Source organism: Zerene cesonia, chromosome 15 (assembly GCF_012273895.1).
Source record: "Zerene cesonia ecotype Mississippi chromosome 15, Zerene_cesonia_1.1, whole genome shotgun sequence".
Classification (NCBI taxonomy): Eukaryota; Metazoa; Arthropoda; class Insecta; order Lepidoptera; family Pieridae; genus Zerene; species Zerene cesonia.
Genome location: NC_052116.1, coordinates 7,303,985 through 7,321,573, shown reverse-complemented (window position 1 = coordinate 7,321,573; position 17,589 = coordinate 7,303,985). Strand labels below are relative to the sequence as shown.

The window sequence follows — 17,589 nt, the reverse complement described above, 5'->3', positions numbered from 1 at the left end:
ACCGTTTACTCAAAGTTATGAAGCCGAAGGTCTTTAATTTTTTATCGTATGAAAGACGCTTTTTGGCAAGGCCAGATAGTATTTATCGTATACTACAATATTGGAACAATAAATATCCTGTACTAATACTAATTTTGAAATACATAATAGTTTTGTTATTCTTTGTTGAACTATTTTTGGTAACCTTAAAGTTAGTTAGTAGTATTCAAGACTTTAATGTATTCGTATGATTTTTATTGGTGCTTTATCCTTTTAAATGTATATTGTCTAAACATTTAATATATATTATAGTAATTGTCTGAGGATTTTAAAATACTGTTGGAATTTAAATAACTTGCAACGAAATCAAAATGTGTACGAATTTTGATATTAACTTGTATGTATTTTCTATTCAGATAAAACTATATAATATGTACCTTTGAAATTTCTGAAAGAGCGAATCAAAATCTATTTGCGCAGAAACTTTAATACGTGATTGAAATGCATACGTATGTTACTAATTCATATATATTTTAAATTTGTTATAAATAATATATGTGAATGCCGAATCTTTTGAATTAAGGTTTATACCTACATTTGTGTATTTTTGCACTTGTAACTTCCCACGGATATGTAAACGACATATTTGAATATATCTAATTCACATTAATTGTTAAAATTGCACACATCTAAAATAAAGCTTTTTATAAGATTAATAACTGCAATGTTTGTTTGTGTGTAGGATTAATAAGAAAATCGGTACTTTTCTCACCCTCACGAGAGGTGAAGATAATAGCAGTTTATCGATAAATTAATTGGATCTTGATTGGTCTATAAATTGACTCATATCTCACGCCTTCTGCGCCCCATTATAATGTTGTTGTGATATCAGATTACCGATTAAGGCTAGTACATAGAACGATAGCATTTATTATTTGATAAATCCTATCCTACTAATATTATAAATGCGAAAGTTTGTAAGGTTTGTTGCTCTGTTGTGTGTTTGTTGCTCTTTCACGCAAAAACTACTGAATCGATTGCAATGAAATTTGGTACGTAGACAGCTGGACAACTGGAATAACATATAGACAACTTTCTAGCCCGATATTCCTACGGAATACGGACTTACGCGGGTGAAACGGCGGGGCGCAGCTAGTATGGTATAAAATCGTGTCTGTGAATTTGTCCGTTACTATTTTTTCACGGCAGCGGTCGTTTTCGCCACTTATACCCAACTAACTCTTTTGACGTATATTTTAACGCATATTTGCTATGTTCAAACATAAGCTAAACAAATCGTATCGAGGTGTAAAACCAGCTACAATACTTATACAAAAATAGTGTCCTAAACTATTCGATATGTTTGATTGATTTGATATATTTGATGAAGAGTTTGTTTATTCTACTAGTCCGATTTCAAAAATTCTTTAATTGTTAGATAGCCCATTTAACGAGGAAAGCTTTAGGCTATATTAACAACGGGTACTACGTGGGTAAAGCCACGGGTACAGTAATATAATATGATGCCTTTACGTCGGAAAATTATATAAAATATATTTGACGTTTCTCCATAGCCTCGTATCTTATTTAGAGAACATAAATTGTTTAAATCCAGTAAGGATTGGGCTTCAGTTTACAGCGTTAATAAAACCTGCGAAGGTTGTAGAGGTCAGGATGATTTTTCATGCATTATTCATGGCCTTTGCGATTCGAATTGTAATTCGTAATTCATTGGGAGTACTCTTTTAAATTGCCATTGCTTTATTTGTATATCTACTTGTGGTCTTAGAGTAAAATGTGTTAAATTTGAGACAGGGATTCATGTTTATTTTACTTTATACGTTTTTTAATGTGTACGCAAAATTTAAATGTCTCACGTTGGTGTAACCGATTATTTTTTAGAAATCGTGTTAAAATCCATGTTAGTTGGAAATTTGACTTCTACGCTTGATACCTTAATATACAAAATATAATAACAACAATTACAAAATTTTTTTACCACTACGTTGATTAAAATAGGAAAAAATTGAATTGACAACAACACTTCACATTCTAATAATCAGAACCTCCTTGGTTATTGGAAAAATCGTTAAGTAAGTTCACTCGTAAATATTTAATTAGTAAGAGGAATGGGTTTCAAATATAATTAAGTAGTTAAGCCATAGGTGTTAATTACACCCTTTTTTCTATTTACTTGACATTTACGCTAAAATGCTCGCCATTATTTCGTTATTCCTAGAACAATAACGGGATTTCTATATTTAGATGGTTTACGGCTTAGCAATTAAAAATTCATATACAGACGTGCATACATTTGATGACTCCTGAAATGTTTGTTTTTAATGTTGTCAGTATTATATTATTTATTCCGAGCTTTTGTTTATTTCCGTGTTTTGAGAATACATTGAATTTTGTTTAAACGGGAGCTTTAAACTATCCTCTATTTTTATTGCTGGTATGTAATTTTCAAAACAATATTGTTTGATACATTATTTCAGAACTTATCTCAAACTTTTGTGGGTTTAATGTACTAATTTACTGCGTTGTTTCTGCATTCACATCTTTTATGATTATTCTAATACTTATTGCTTCAGAATTTTATACAAGAAGTCCTAATATGGCTTCACGTTGTCTGCCGCAATGCAAAATGCGTAGATCTTTAAATCTACAACGGAATTTCGTATATTTTTAATAGATACAGTCATTCAAAAGGAGGTCTATATGTATATATCATGCATATGGCAGAGTATTTAAATGTTTAAACATTTAGTAGCACTAAAGCATCCGCGCGGTGCCGGGGCAGGTCCCTAGTTACATTTTAAATTCAATTTAATTGCAACTACATAAAACTGATCAAAAACCAGGAACACATTAAATTAATTATTTCATACTAGACCTTTGAAATCCTTAAAAAACAAAAGACAAAAACATAAGCTATTTCAAAATTAACTACAAATCGAGTGTCTACTCAAACTGGAGGACCTTCAGCTTGTCCCGATATAAGACTTGATATCCGTTTATCTATATAAAAAGCAAAAGTATACAACCGTAATAAAGATTGTCCGAATACTGACAACTTCATGACAGCCTTTGTCGTGTTTTTTCCTCGAACTTAATTGTGACGTTAAGACTAATAAGTATTTCTAGTAATAGTTATATTACAATAAATATTAAGCATATGGTCATAATCTTAACAGAGTTCTTAATCCCTGATTAATACTAAGGAACTTTATTTAAGACTAAAGCACTTAATGCTTGGAACTAATTTAGGATATGAGAAGAATGGGATAATAACTATTTTTTACGACATCTCCTCCAATTTTAGCGAATTTCAGTATACAGATAGATAAGACCCTGGAGAAGGAAAAAGACTATTGTGAGTCTTTTTTCGCGAAAACCTTGAATGTTACCCCATTCATACATAGAGGGTGGAAATTTGAAAAGGATAATCTTTTATGATAACGTGAGCAAGCAAAGCCGCGAGCGCAAAACTAACAGCTTCGTTACCTAGACAAAGAAGGTGGATAGGAAACTTCTCATAAAGGAAGGAATAAAAATATATTACGCAATATTGAATGACATGTTTAGGAAATCGAAACGCATTTATCAAGACGATAATCTTCAATATTGGAAAAGTTCTAACAGATAACTCCCAAGTCCTGCCCCTACCACAACTAATTCTCGGCAACGTTTCCATCTTCATTTGCCGCGTTTTACCTCTATTGATAGAATATATTACGTTTCGAAATCGTTTATTGTGACAATTGAACGAATTTCCTTTTTTTTCTGGTACTTTCTAGAATTTTTCAACGTTACGCGATTATAATAAACGAGTTATGTAACTAGTTGTTTATCTCTTGAGGCCTTGGTACATGCATGCATGGCTTATTGACATGTAATTTTTGGTGACCCTTCGATCTATTAATAAAATTAAAGTGGCCGTCATACTTCTTTATTTTCTGAACGTATTTTGTGATGAGCAGTATGAACACACAGCGTAAACATTTACCTTATTTGAAATAAATTATTCAAACCTTTGTAACGAAATGAACAAATATTTTTTTATGTCGGAACGTTTGATAGATGTACTTAACATATACATTTCAGTAACGTGGCTCATCGAACTGTGAAAGCAAATGCCTCGCACTTGTTATTCTCGAATAACAATAAACAAATTCGAAGGGAAAATGCAATCTCCAATATTTCGTTTGTGTGTCACAGACTTGCGTTGCATATCAGTTTACAAATAATCCCATCTCTAATTAATCAATGTTTTCCAGTGTCGGACAGCGGAGCTGGTGAAGGGTGGCGGTCACTCATAAAGCGACGGCTGAACCGCAAGACGCTTCACAAGAGAATTCCGATAACCGCCTGGTTACCTCAGTAAGTACCCGGAAAATAGATCAATTTTCATTCACGGCTTATTAGCTAATTATCCTGAAGCATTCAGATTTGAATTGCGTGATCTGCGCCCATTACGCTCCTAATTTGATTAGCTTCCGTGACTTTTTGTATTTTGTTAATAATATGTATATTTCATTTATTCGCCTATATTATTATGCGATAACAATTAGTTGTGTATTTTTAATATACCTTGAATAGGTATATTTTTGGCATAAAATTCATATTTTAAAATGTGTTTTTTTTTTGTTTAATTATCATGATAAATATAAAATAATTAAGTGCTATATCAAAATATTAATATGTTTGTCTTAAAACGTTTATAAATCATATAGTATCTTTTAATCTGAATCAAAAGTTAATCTGGTTTAGAAATTAAAGGAAATTGGAATAGATGTCGATGTAATAAAGAGATAAAGATCAGATAATAGTTACGATAAATATCGTAATTGGATTGATAATATATTTCTATATTTTAGTTGACCAATAAAGTCGCATAATGAATTTGTTTCTAGTAATATAGTATAGCAAATGTCCATATTTCAGGTACAACTTGGAAAAAGCTATAGGTGACCTCATAGCTGGTATTACGGTGGGTTTGACTGTAATTCCGCAGTCTCTTGCCTACTCCAACATCGCTGGTTTGCCGCCACAATATGGTCTCTACGGTTCTTTCTTGGGTTGCTTCATCTACATTATCTTGGGTGGATGCCGAGCTGTTCCCGCTGGACCCACAGCTATTGCCTCTCTTCTAACATGGCAAGTCGCTGGAGGCGTAATAGAAAAAGCTATCCTTCTTAATTTCCTCACTGGACTAATTGAACTACTAATGGGAGTACTTGGGCTTGGATTCCTCATCAACTTCGTATCAGGTCCTGTGTCTTCTGGATTTACATCTGCAGTAGCATTGATGATTGCTACGTCGCAAGTTAAAGACTTATTCGCTATTAACGTGAACGGTACAACGTTCTTGCAACAATGGATATCAGTGTTCAAGAATATTCACCACGCGTCCTTATGGGATCCAATACTTGGATTCAGTTGCATTGCGCTTCTACTTTCTATGAGGGTGAGTTGAGAGATCAATACGAAAATGTAGTATTTTAAATGCGTTGACATCAAAGTTTCTGTATACTATAAAACATTATTAATTTTCAGAAAATCGGAATGATCAAACTTGGTGAGAATTCTTCAGATGGACCAAGCACTCGGCAGAAGGTGTTGACTAAATGTATGTGGCTACTCGGGACCTGTCGTAACGCCATCGTCGTGATCCTCACTGGAGTCCTTGGCTTCTGGTTCGTTACGTCAAAGGGTAGCGCACCTTTCCGACTTATGGGTACGTAGAATATACAATACTTTAATTACGAATTCTTGTGAATAAAATAATAACATCGCCTTTTGTTTTTTAATGCGTTCGCCAGGTGAAGGTGTACCGGGCGGTTAGTAAAGTAAAACACGAACTTTTTATCACATCAATATCTGTATTATTTCGATCTGTATTGTTGTTTTTCCCATCTGTAGGAGTCGATCAACCATGCACGCTGGTATTCTTCATACATTTCCTCTCATCGCATTGCATTTTATTATACAGTGTCACAGTTTTTCTATTGTTTTATATTACCATACTAATGGTAACGTTTTATAGGTGCCATACCATCTGGAGTACCAACACCGATGATACCACCATTCAGCTACGTGAGATCTGATAATACCACAGCAGATTTCGTCGATATGGTCTCCGAACTTGGATCGGGTTTATTGGTGATACCTTTGATAGTGCTGCTTGAAGATATTGCGATTTGCAAGGCGTTTTCTGGCGGGAAAACGATTGATGCGACTCAGGAGATGATCGCTCTTGGACTGATGAATGTTGGCAACTCGTTCATGCAGGCATACCCTGGAGGAGGGTCGCTTGCACGTTCCGTAGTGTCCAACGGATCGGGAGTGAAGACTACTTTCAACGGACTTTACACTGGTAAGTTACATTTTCAAGAAACACATCTTTTTAGATTCATTCCGTTTATATGACCGGAAAGAACCGGAACCAATCTAGGAACTTTGAGTAAAAATTACATGAAATTAAATATTTCGTATCATTTCTATTCATACAATAAAATTTTATACATTTCTACATTAAATCTCTTATTTTTCACAACTTCTATTTGCTTTTATTCACTATATATCAATTTCAGTAATAAATTCGGATCAGTTCGTGATTCAACCGACTTTTTCTCATTCCAGGTCTGATGGTGATCTTCGCCTTGCAGTTCTTCACGCAGTACTTTGAGTTCATTCCGAAGGCGGCATTGGCTGCCGTCATCATCTCTGCTATCCTGTTTATGGTAGAATATGATGTCGTCAAACCAATGTGGCGAGCCAAGAGTGAGTGAACTTATTAAGTCTATAGAACTATTGAATGCTACAATACCCTAATTCCCATGAAAGGTGTTGCAGAACAATAGATCCGAGATTACGTTTTTATCATGAAATACATATTTTATGACTTGTAGTTGTCGATCGACTTCAAAAGAGGTTTATAGTTCGACTGTATTTTGTTGTGTTTGTCACCTCAAAACTTTTAAGTGAGTGATCGGATTTTGAAGATTTATTTATTAGTATGAAAACTGATTCCTCCTATGTAGTTCCAGTTTACGTTGGTCTAATTCTGACATTATAAATTTGCTTTAATTTTTGGTTGATTAAAACACTAATCTGTATATTGTAATCGCTATATTTCTGCGATAAACTGCATTTTAAAAGTTAACTGGTTAACACTCACAAGTCTAGACTCATTAAAGAGTTCGGTAGTTTTTGCGTGAAAGAGTAACAAACACACATACATCCTTACAAACTTTCGCATTTATAATATTAGTAAGATTTCATACAGATACAAACATCCATACATACATCCATCCATCACATCACGTTTATTATATTAGTAGGATTATATATAAGATTACATGTTATATTAGATAGAGGATAAGTCCTGTCCATTTGTATATTTCCGCTGTTTTATAAACACAATTCGAACTGTATGTTTTATCACTGTGATCTTACATAGAACATCATGTACCAATGACGACTATCTAAAGTTATGCATCTCACATCATCAAACACAATGTGCCCATAATTTTCCGTTACAATAATTAAGTTGCGGTTTTCCGTGGGGGGAAAACCGCAGGACAATATGAGTGTTTCAGTACTTTCAACATCACGAATAGAAGTGAATAGTTGAAAGCTGATTATACCTTTTTTCTGTAATTGGTGAAATTTTAAAGGAAATTTTATGCTTAAGGAACACCCCCCAAAATTTTTCAAAAAGACTATAAAAATAAAAAAAAAGAAATCTTATGCTGTTATGCTCATTTTCTTATTTCGGAATTATAACGTGCTTAAAACAATTTACAAATAAATTGGCTATTTATGGAAAAAATTAAAGCAATTGGAACATTTCGCATACATTAATAATATAGTACCTACATATACCTACTATAGGCATAGAGATAGGAAATAAAGATTCAACCTCATTATTTAAATGCAAAGATATTAACCACAGTGCCACCACAGCTCCATAACGTTCAGTACTTACCTGAAATAATAAATTATATTTTAAAATTTTCAGAGTTGGACCTTATCCCTGGCCTCACGACCTTCGTTCTCTGCTTGGCGTTACCGATAGAGATGGGCATCCTCACCGGAGTTGTGGTCAACATTGTGTTTATCCTGTACCACGCTGCTAGACCTAAATTCTCCGTAGAAATGTTAAAAGTGAGTTATTTTTAAATTATATATTAAAGTAGCGGTCCGCCCCGTGGTACATTTATAGCCTATAGCCTTCCTCAATAAACATTTAACACTGAAATAATTTTTCAAATCGGACCAGTAGTTCCTGAGATAAGTGTGTTCAAACAAACAAAAAACTCTTCAACTTTATAATATTAGTATAGATGTCAGAAATAGATCACTACATGGTAAAAACAAATTCGATTCCCGCGTTTGTCCCTATGCTTGGATGTTTAAAACTACACAACGGATATTGATGAGAATTTTTGAATTTCATGAGGAAGTTTATATGTATAATAAATAATAACATCTATTAAACTATCAAAAAATAGTCCACAATATAATTAGCAGAGTTGTTTTGTAATAAATCATATACATCCATGATCTTCCTTAAGGTTGTTTATAACCACTAATATGCTATTGATAAATATATTATATTGTTGCTAGTAAACTTCCTTATACCAAGTCAATGCCCTTATATCGCATATGTTTAAATTAAATTATATACAACTAATTTATTTACAATACTTCAAACATTCAAATCTTTTAATTTTTATTTATTATTATTTTATTATTATTATTTATAGAAATGCAATAAATGAGAAATTTTGAAAGTATAAAAAAAATTTGAACACGAAGCGGGATTCGAACCCGCGTCTTTGCCAAACCGTAACAACGCCTAGCTTCTCAGCGCTCCCAAAAAAGTGTCTCAATCGAACCTTTGTTCCAGACTGAACAGGGCGTGGAATACCTGATGATAACACCGGACCGCTGCCTCATGTTCCCGTCCGTGGACTACGTGCGGCGGCTCGTCACGAAGTGCGCGACAAGCAGCTCTGTGCCCGTGGTAATAGAGTGCACTCACATTTACAGCGCCGACTACACCGCCGCCAAGAGCATCGAGCAGCTGACCGCGGACTTCCACGCGCGCCAGCAGCCGCTGTACTTCTACAACGTGAAGCCGTCGGTCTGCTCGATCTTCGAAGCGGTCGCCAAGCCGGAGCACTTCGTCGTCTTCTATGAAGATGACGAGCTCGATCGGCTGTTCGCGGCGGACGATAGGATCGCACCCACTAAACCCTCGCTCCCGCTCAACGCTTAGCCTCGCGATACGGACTGTTTGTGACGAACTCGGCGGTCGTGCTCGTGGTCTTCCTGCGGCTAGTAAACACTCCGCCGAGTGAACCTCCATGTGAAACTTTGCGATTAGATGACTTTGGATGGCCACTGGTTGACGGGAGACAGATTTTATACCAATACTCTATTTTTGGTGAACTTTACCGTTTTAGAAGCAGTAGTTTTCGGGCTGTACTATACAAAATGTTCCAGATTTTTTGAACGCTCATAGCTGGTGGTCATTTCGAACAGTCGCTTCAGTCGCATGAACTATAGATGCTCTATATTAGTAGATGTAAGGGTCGGAAGGTGTATGGCTGTGCAGCTGGGATCCGGGGACCGGACGTCCGCATCCATCAGTATTATATACAACCGCTATGTGAATTATACTCGAGATAATTGTTCAGCTCTATTATAGAATAAAAATACTCGATGAGTATACATTTTGGGATCATATAACTCACTAACAAAGTTGAGAAATTTACCACATTTGCATCGACTCGCGTGCTGTTGCTTTTCATTATAATTTAAACAAAGCTGTTTAATGTGCTAATTATAATCAAAACTTCATCTGCTTTATGTATTAATACATGAGAAATTAACTTGAAATTTAATCATTTGTCGCCATATTTTGTATATCGCTTTACATTCAATCTCTACGATAAATGGTCAGGTTTTATCCATATTTCATTAATACATCCAGATAAATCCAGATAAATAGATAACGAGGAATATTGATGCAATGAATTTGTTCATACATATGTAACTGTTAATGAAAAAGCTATAAATTGAATCTTGAATATAAATAAAATCTTTAACAGAGCCAGAACAATTCTCTCGAGCATAGTGTCGGCATGAGAAAGAATGATTCGTGATTGGCAAGACTGCGACACAAACATTCAAGTTGTAAATTTAATAAAACAAAAATTATTTCAAATTATGTCATGAAAAGTATTTGGTATCCCTTGAAAACATGTTTTGTGTCGTGGTTTTGCTGCCCCAAGTAAAAGACGATCCGAAACAAGCGGACACAATATCTACCTTCTAATTATTACTCTGATCTGATTATTACGCTATAAAATAATCTTTAAATATGAGTATTTGAGTATTATAGTATTACTTTTTTTACAAAGAATATGACGTATATATTGACTATTTTTCTACTGAACTTAGCCTCGCATCGGATCGTATTTACTGAGGTCGGTGAGGAGTTATAACCCCGTTAAAGTTAGGTAAAAGTATGTTTTCAGCTCAAATCTTGCGTAAGGTTTACGGTAACGATGTGGTGTTTATAAACTTATTGACTTATACGATAATTTCTATTTATTTGTATGTGTATCAATGAAATATATGAATATAAGTATTCTATATCGACGCGACGCTAGTATTTCAAATCGTCAACTTCTCAGTAGCGTTTAAATTGTTTAAAACAATAATACTTCATACAGTAGCATAGAATATAGGAGAGAATACGTGTGTTTTGAAGCGAATCTTGATGTTGTATTGGGAAATAATTGTAAACGTAGATTTTAAATGTGTTTCTACTTCATTCTGCTGCGTCGCGTCGAATCTTTAGCTTTAATAAGGAGATTGTGTGAGTTAGGTGTTGGTGACAAGGCGAAATGTTATTTTCTATTCACTTCTTGATATTATGAAATGAATGCAACACGATACATTGCTGTACACTATACTAGACGCTTATCATCATTCGAACGTCATCATCGATGTATTCCTGCACAATTTCAATTACGAAATCCGTAGATAAGTGTATTTAATCTACATATTTTTGATGCAAATGAATATGTACTTAATTCTAGTATTAATAGACCTTATATTGACTCAATTAGGTTTTGCAAGATTTAAGCTGAACCGTCTATTAACCCCTAAGTTTCCGCATAGCGTTATTTTTTTAATAATGATTTAAGAGGACCCTAGGCGTCTCTCGCCATCGTTGTGATTGTAGATTTAATATAAATTTAATTATTCATATGTACTTATGCCATGAGTTATTACGCCATGTCCTTAATATGACTATAATCGTGATACTTAAAGAATTGTTTAAGTAGTAGTTTATTTATTAATAGGTGTTTAGAGTACAAGTTAGTTTGTAGAGGAATTTAATATCATTCTACTTATAGAGACTAGGGGTCCAGTGCGTCGTGGGATATGCAAGTGCATTCTTGTGTGAGTGTAAGCCTTTGAATGTATTGTTCACATAGTATTATTTATATATTAAAAATCAAACATGTTTATGGAACCAACTACACCAAAATAAATCGTTATGATGTATTTAATGAAAGTTCTGACATGCCCATATTAAAGGGTAAAGGAATAAAAACAATTGAATTATAAAAGACTTGCAATTGTTTGAATAGATGTACATTGGAATTCTGTGGCATAAGGAACAGTTTAACAAAATAAGGGCAAATTCAAATGTAATTTTTAATTTTGTAGCATTGATATGCTTTTTATAAATAAGAAATTTTGGAAGAATAAAAAAAACGCGGGTTCGAATCCTGCCTCGCGATCAAATTTTTTCTATTCTTTCAAAATTTCTCAAATTCAAATGTCTCATATTGATCGGTTGTCAATATGTGTTTCATATACTCAGATGATTATTTAGTGCTTATTTTAAAGTCGCCAACCGAGCCGAAAAAAAAACTGTCAGTTGGCTTGTAGACCTAAACATGTTTAAATGAACTCAATACAAAATATAAAAGTGGCCAAAACTCTACAAAACCCTCCTATTTTTACTATTGAATCAATTTATTAAATATAGCATTTTTGGAAAACGTATTTTCAATTCTCATAGTACAAATACAGTGATTTATTTATGTATGGAACAAATTCTATTATCGAAATACTATTGTACCTAACTAAGAAATATGAACCTTATGCAAACATGATAAATACATTTGCATGTCTTGATCGTTTGTTTGTTAGTGTGAGTGGTGTTACGGCGCACAAACCCTCTGAAACGCCATCATATTTTCATCTTGTGATCCACAAAATATGTTTAACAAATGGAAGTTAATGAAATTGATATTTTAAAGAAATGCTTTAGATTAAAAAAATATATATTTAAATATTTAAAATTATGGTGCGTTTAAATAGAATTAAATAATGTTTTCCCAGTTCCAAGAACAAAATTATTCTAATTAAACTCTTTGAGAGTTAGATGAGTTTGTTGTTTTATTTAACACCCTTTAGATAAGTGAGTTGTGAAATTTAAAATCTAAAATTGTATGCTGTTAGCTCGTGGATAATGAACCTACTGTCATATACTAATTAATCATAATAAAAGTAAAAATAAATTTATCTACAGAACTACATAATAACAAATCTATACTAATCCTAAAAGGCTTAGTTCGTTTGCTGGTTTGAACGCGCTAATCTCAGGAACTACAGAAACGTTTTAAAAATTCTTCCACCGTTGGATATGTGCGAGAACTTTTAAGTGCTATCCCTACTAATATTATAAATGCGAAAGTTACTCTGTCTGTCTGTCTGTTACGCTTTTACGCCTAAACCAGTGAACCGATTTTGATAAAATTTGGTATGAAGATAGAACTGATCTTGGGAAAGGACATAGGATACTTTTAATTGCGAAAAACCTCCCTTTCTACCCTAGAAAGGGTTGAAAGAGGGGATGAATATTTGTATGATATGATAATTCGTTATTGTAAAACCGATTTTGATGAAACTTGGTATGAAGATGGAGCTAAACGAAAGAACAAACCATACTTTTTAATTCGAAAAAAAAAACTCCTTACCATGTCGCACGATATAAGCGGGCGAAGCCGCGGGCGAAAAGCTAGTAATCTATATATGTATGCACTGGCGATGATGTGATATATGTGTATATATGTACAGGTGATACCGGGGCCGGACGACTAGTAACGTCACAATACTTTAACAGACTGTCTTCATGACTACATAGTATAAAACAAAAATGAGTATATTATGTCCCTATGTATGCTTACATCTTTAAAACTACGCAACAGCTCTTGGTGGTTTTTTTAACAGATAGAGTGATTCAAGAGGAAGGATTATATGTATAATAACATCTAAACTACCCCGAAATGCGTGCGAAGCGGGCAAAAGCTAGTATATATATAAGACTAGCTGTTCGCCCCGGCTTCGCCCGTGGTACATATATAGTCTATGTTACTCGTGGATAATGTAGCTATCGAATGGTGAAAGAATTTTTAAAATCGGTCCAGTAGTTTTTGAGCCTATTCATTACAACCAAACAAACAAAGTTTTCCTCTTTATAATATTAGTGTAGATGATAGCTTTATCTATTTCCATGCTAAAAGCACATTTCAACTAAAATATCCGAGGACGTCACATGCACATAATGCTCAGTGACCCAAAGACAGTTTTGACCTCCGCCACGAGTTTGCGCCAGCACTTCGATCTCGTGTGAATTTTTTTGTTCCTACCCACTATGAATATATGGACGAACGGGTGGCCTATATACGTTGCTTAAAATACTTATGATACTATATACTAGCTGCGCCCGGCGGTTTCACCCGCGTAAGTCCGTATCCCGTAGGAATATCGGGATAAAAAGTTCCCTCTATGTTATTCCGGTTGTCCGGCTGTCTACGTACCAAATTTCATTGCAATCGGTTCAGTAGTTCTTGCGTGAAAGAACAACAAACACACACTCATCCTCACAAACTTACGCATTTATAATATTAGTAGAATAGGATGTATTTAAATTTCCCAATCCGTTCTATTATCATTTACAATATATTTTTAAATTATCAAACCAAGGAATACTAGCGACTAAACTGTATTGATTAAATTTATATTTCATGTCCAATTTCTTGTTTGAAAATCGCTTCCTGGACTTCTTTCAGTCTTATATCAGTCTGGATATATTTTATATCAGTCAACTTCAGCGAATCCGCGTGGGAAACACATTATTTCCATCTACAACTTGATGGTTTAAAACCTAAAGAAAGAAAGATTCCTGATCTAACAACTATCGTATTTCATCCATAACAGATTCGCAGTTTTTTACTAAAGATCTATACATATCTTGACATCTCTTAAAGAACAATAGGAATGATGTTTTGCGTTTCTTTTATTAATACCAATGATTTTGGTTGTTTTGGAAGAAACCACTATTTAGCGATAAGGGTATGTAGCTCAGGTCAAACTCAATTTGTCTAAACTATCTAGATTAATAAAGTATGAATAAATAAATAAATGGTACCTCTATATTAAACACAATATTATTAAATACGCTATGAAATTTTTATAATTACAATATTCATTATTTCATTAGTAATTAATTACCAACAAATTCATTATATGTTTTTTTTTTGTCACAGCCGGCAATGGAGCTGGTGGATCGCCTGATGGTAAGCGCTTCCACCGCCCGTGAACATTTGGAGATGATAAGGACTATTGCAGACCTTACGCCTCTACAAATGGATTGCCGACTTTATATTGGGAAAAGTTAAGATAGGATTGACGAGAGGAATAAAGAAAAGGACTGGGAAGGGTAAGGAAAAGGATATAGGTCTCCCTTCACTATACGAAAAACAATAGCATGCTATTATTTCAATCCTGTTTTCTGTGGGAGTGTGGTATTCCCCGGTGCGAGCTGGCCCAATTCGTGCAGAAGCATGCTCGACTTCCACATTACAAAAGTATATTATGTTATCTGTGCTAATACGATCTCCCTAATTAATCAATTGTCATCCATCAATAAAATCTAAGGTACAAAACTCTTTGCCCGTTTATGGATCACACAAAGCTTTACCTTTTATATCGTGCCAGGTCAATGCGCATGGAAATTGAGACCGCCTTCATTGTTCACTGGTGTAGCACTCATGGAAATGCATTTGATTTGAATTTGAATTCAGTGTATCAACGGAAATGCAACGAAGCTTCGAACGAAATGTTTGGTTATAGAGATAAAATTGCTTGACTGTTTTGATTATAGGTGTACAATAACTGTTTTTTGTGATTTTGTAAATATTTCAAAACCAAAGCTATATAAATCTTATTCATTGATTATAGCTTAGCAAATGTCTCTCAAAATCATCACGCGCCATAACTTTTCTACCTCAGTCTGACTTTCGAGCAAAAATGTTTTAAATAAATAGAATAGTTAGTTGACATTGCATCTAAGGGAGCTGTTTGTATGAAAGCTTTATAAGTTCTCAAAAGTTTGAATATTTAGATTATTGGAACAGATTTTATGACAAACCCGTTTTAGGTATAGCTTACTATCTTACTAGCCGTTGACCGCGGCTTCGCCCAACCCATGGGAATGAGATGTTTCACTGCAGTAAAAAGTACGTTTTATTAGTAGTAAGTATGTATTGTACTCTAGACATCATCATCATCTATATAATCGCTCCGATGGGACGTGTAAGAAAGTATTTATTTATTTCATATTCACCATTCATTTCTTTGTAAAAATGTATATTTATTTTACCCCTCTGTCTAAACAATGGTGTTTTTATATAGGACTAAATAAATAAAACTAAAAGCTTATTCACAGTTCACATACTTTCATAACCACGGGGACGAATTACAACAACAGCTTTTTGAGATATAATTAAAAGCGAAATTGCAATAATTGTCACAAGCACATTAACGGAGAGAGCACGAATTTAAAATTACTGTCCCCATCTCGGAAAGCAACTCTTGAAATTTAAACAAATTATCTTTTAGAATGATATTACTCGTTATTTTATATTAATTGGAGGATATTTATGAATTCTTTAATATGATTCTTTTTAGTAAGATTAATTTTCGAATCTGTTCAATTTGAATTAAGTCGTTTAAGTTAAAACATATATTTTTATACAAATGTCCTGTATATAAATACATTATTATTACACATTATTTGTCCTTTAAACCTATAAGATAGAATATATCCAGAGTCTGAAAAACTGGTCAATAACATCTAACAATAGATAAGACGAAAACTTGATGATTCAATTTTTCTTATCTTTTAATAAAATCGATAAATTAGTTTTTACAATAATCACGCCCAACAAATTACTTTATAAGAAATGAATATAACGAAAGCGAGTAACTTTCCTTTTATCACGGGAATCCGGAACACGTTATCAACTCTTTATCGGTGTAATTAAAGCTTGCAAAGTCAAACAATAAGCAAGCACATAGGTACAACTTTCTACGCAGTATTAAGGTCATCGTGAGTTTGAACAGTGCATACTCTTTCGTCACAGATGGTTCATTGACCGATGGATGCATTGTGGCCTACAGGTGATATATAATTTCCCATCTCTAGGTCAGCGCAAATAACGTTTTTCATGATTTAAATATTGATGCAGAATTATTTGTTTTTGTTATAAATGCGTTCTTTTGAAAATTTACTAATTTTTTACATTATGACACCTTTTTTTATCTTTCTACATTTTAGGAATGATAGTAGCTTGTTTCTGTCAGAGATGTTAATGAGATTAAAATTTGTAAGGGAAAAGGTTTCATACAGAGTATGAATGTACAATGAAAAGTAAAAGAATATAGGAGAGTAGCTAGTAATTAATCAAAATTGCCTCACCTGTATGCACATATAAAACGTTCGTTTAGAAATAAATCCTAGTAAAATATCTCTCATTAGAGAGTGCAGAATGAAGTTCGTTGGAAAATAGGTTGACGTCATCTTCGTGTTATGACGTTATTGTGAAACTGGGATGACTACGGGTACTGTGAATATGTGCCTGATATTAAAATATTTTAACTTATAACAAATTATGAATGATGTTTAGAGGTTTTGAAATTTTTGTTTGCTTATCCACTCGTTATTTAGTTTGTTCTTGGTTTTTTGGTTCGGTCTAGGTCAATTGGCTCTTTGTCTTTAAAGAAATATTAGTCTGAACTGTATTAGCTAATTATCCTGAAGAAAACTTTAACTCAAATAGAAATAAGAAATGATGCCTGAATCCCGAGTTGATACTATATAAAACGATTCATTTTGCAAAAATAAAAATCTATCATGTATCTACTTAGTAAATAAAGCACTTCTGTGCATTTCTTTCACCATTAGTGAATCAATTTATACGCCATTTGCAGATTAAAAACGTTGAAAGTAATTTTACAATAGCGTGAATGTTAATCATGTTTCACACATGCATTTCTCGGAAACTGCTTGACAATTCTGTGTTTCCATTCCGCTTTATTATATAATAACAAGTACACAAATCGACAAAAAAGAGGCACCGTTATGCTGTTTTGTACAATGAGACATTTTTGCGGTTCATGGCTATTTCATCGGTTCTCATAGCCCATAATACGCGCACGTAGCCGACA

The 17,589-nt window shown here is 33.7% G+C and overlaps 1 protein-coding gene across 3 annotated transcripts in view; it reads left to right on the top strand.

Annotated features, from left to right (window-relative positions):
* LOC119832356 (sodium-independent sulfate anion transporter) overlaps positions 1–12,372 on the top strand; it is a 30,665-nt gene extending 18,293 nt beyond the window's left edge. For 2 of the 3 annotated variants that reach the window (XM_038356020.1, XM_038356019.1), the window contains exons 3-10: positions 4,260–4,362; positions 4,927–5,449; positions 5,539–5,719; positions 5,805–5,822; positions 6,029–6,358; positions 6,625–6,765; positions 8,006–8,151; positions 8,897–12,372. In XM_038356020.1, the coding sequence (XP_038211948.1) occupies positions 4,260–4,362; positions 4,927–5,449; positions 5,539–5,719; positions 5,805–5,822; positions 6,029–6,358; positions 6,625–6,765; positions 8,006–8,151; positions 8,897–9,268 (1,814 nt within the window). In that variant the 3' untranslated portion in view covers positions 9,269–12,372. The remainder of the gene's footprint in view (positions 1–4,259; positions 4,363–4,926; positions 5,450–5,538; positions 5,720–5,804; positions 5,823–6,028; positions 6,359–6,624; positions 6,766–8,005; positions 8,152–8,896) is intronic. The other variant, XM_038356021.1, reaches the window with a different exon arrangement.
* The last annotated feature ends 5,217 nt before the right edge of the window (positions 12,373–17,589 follow it).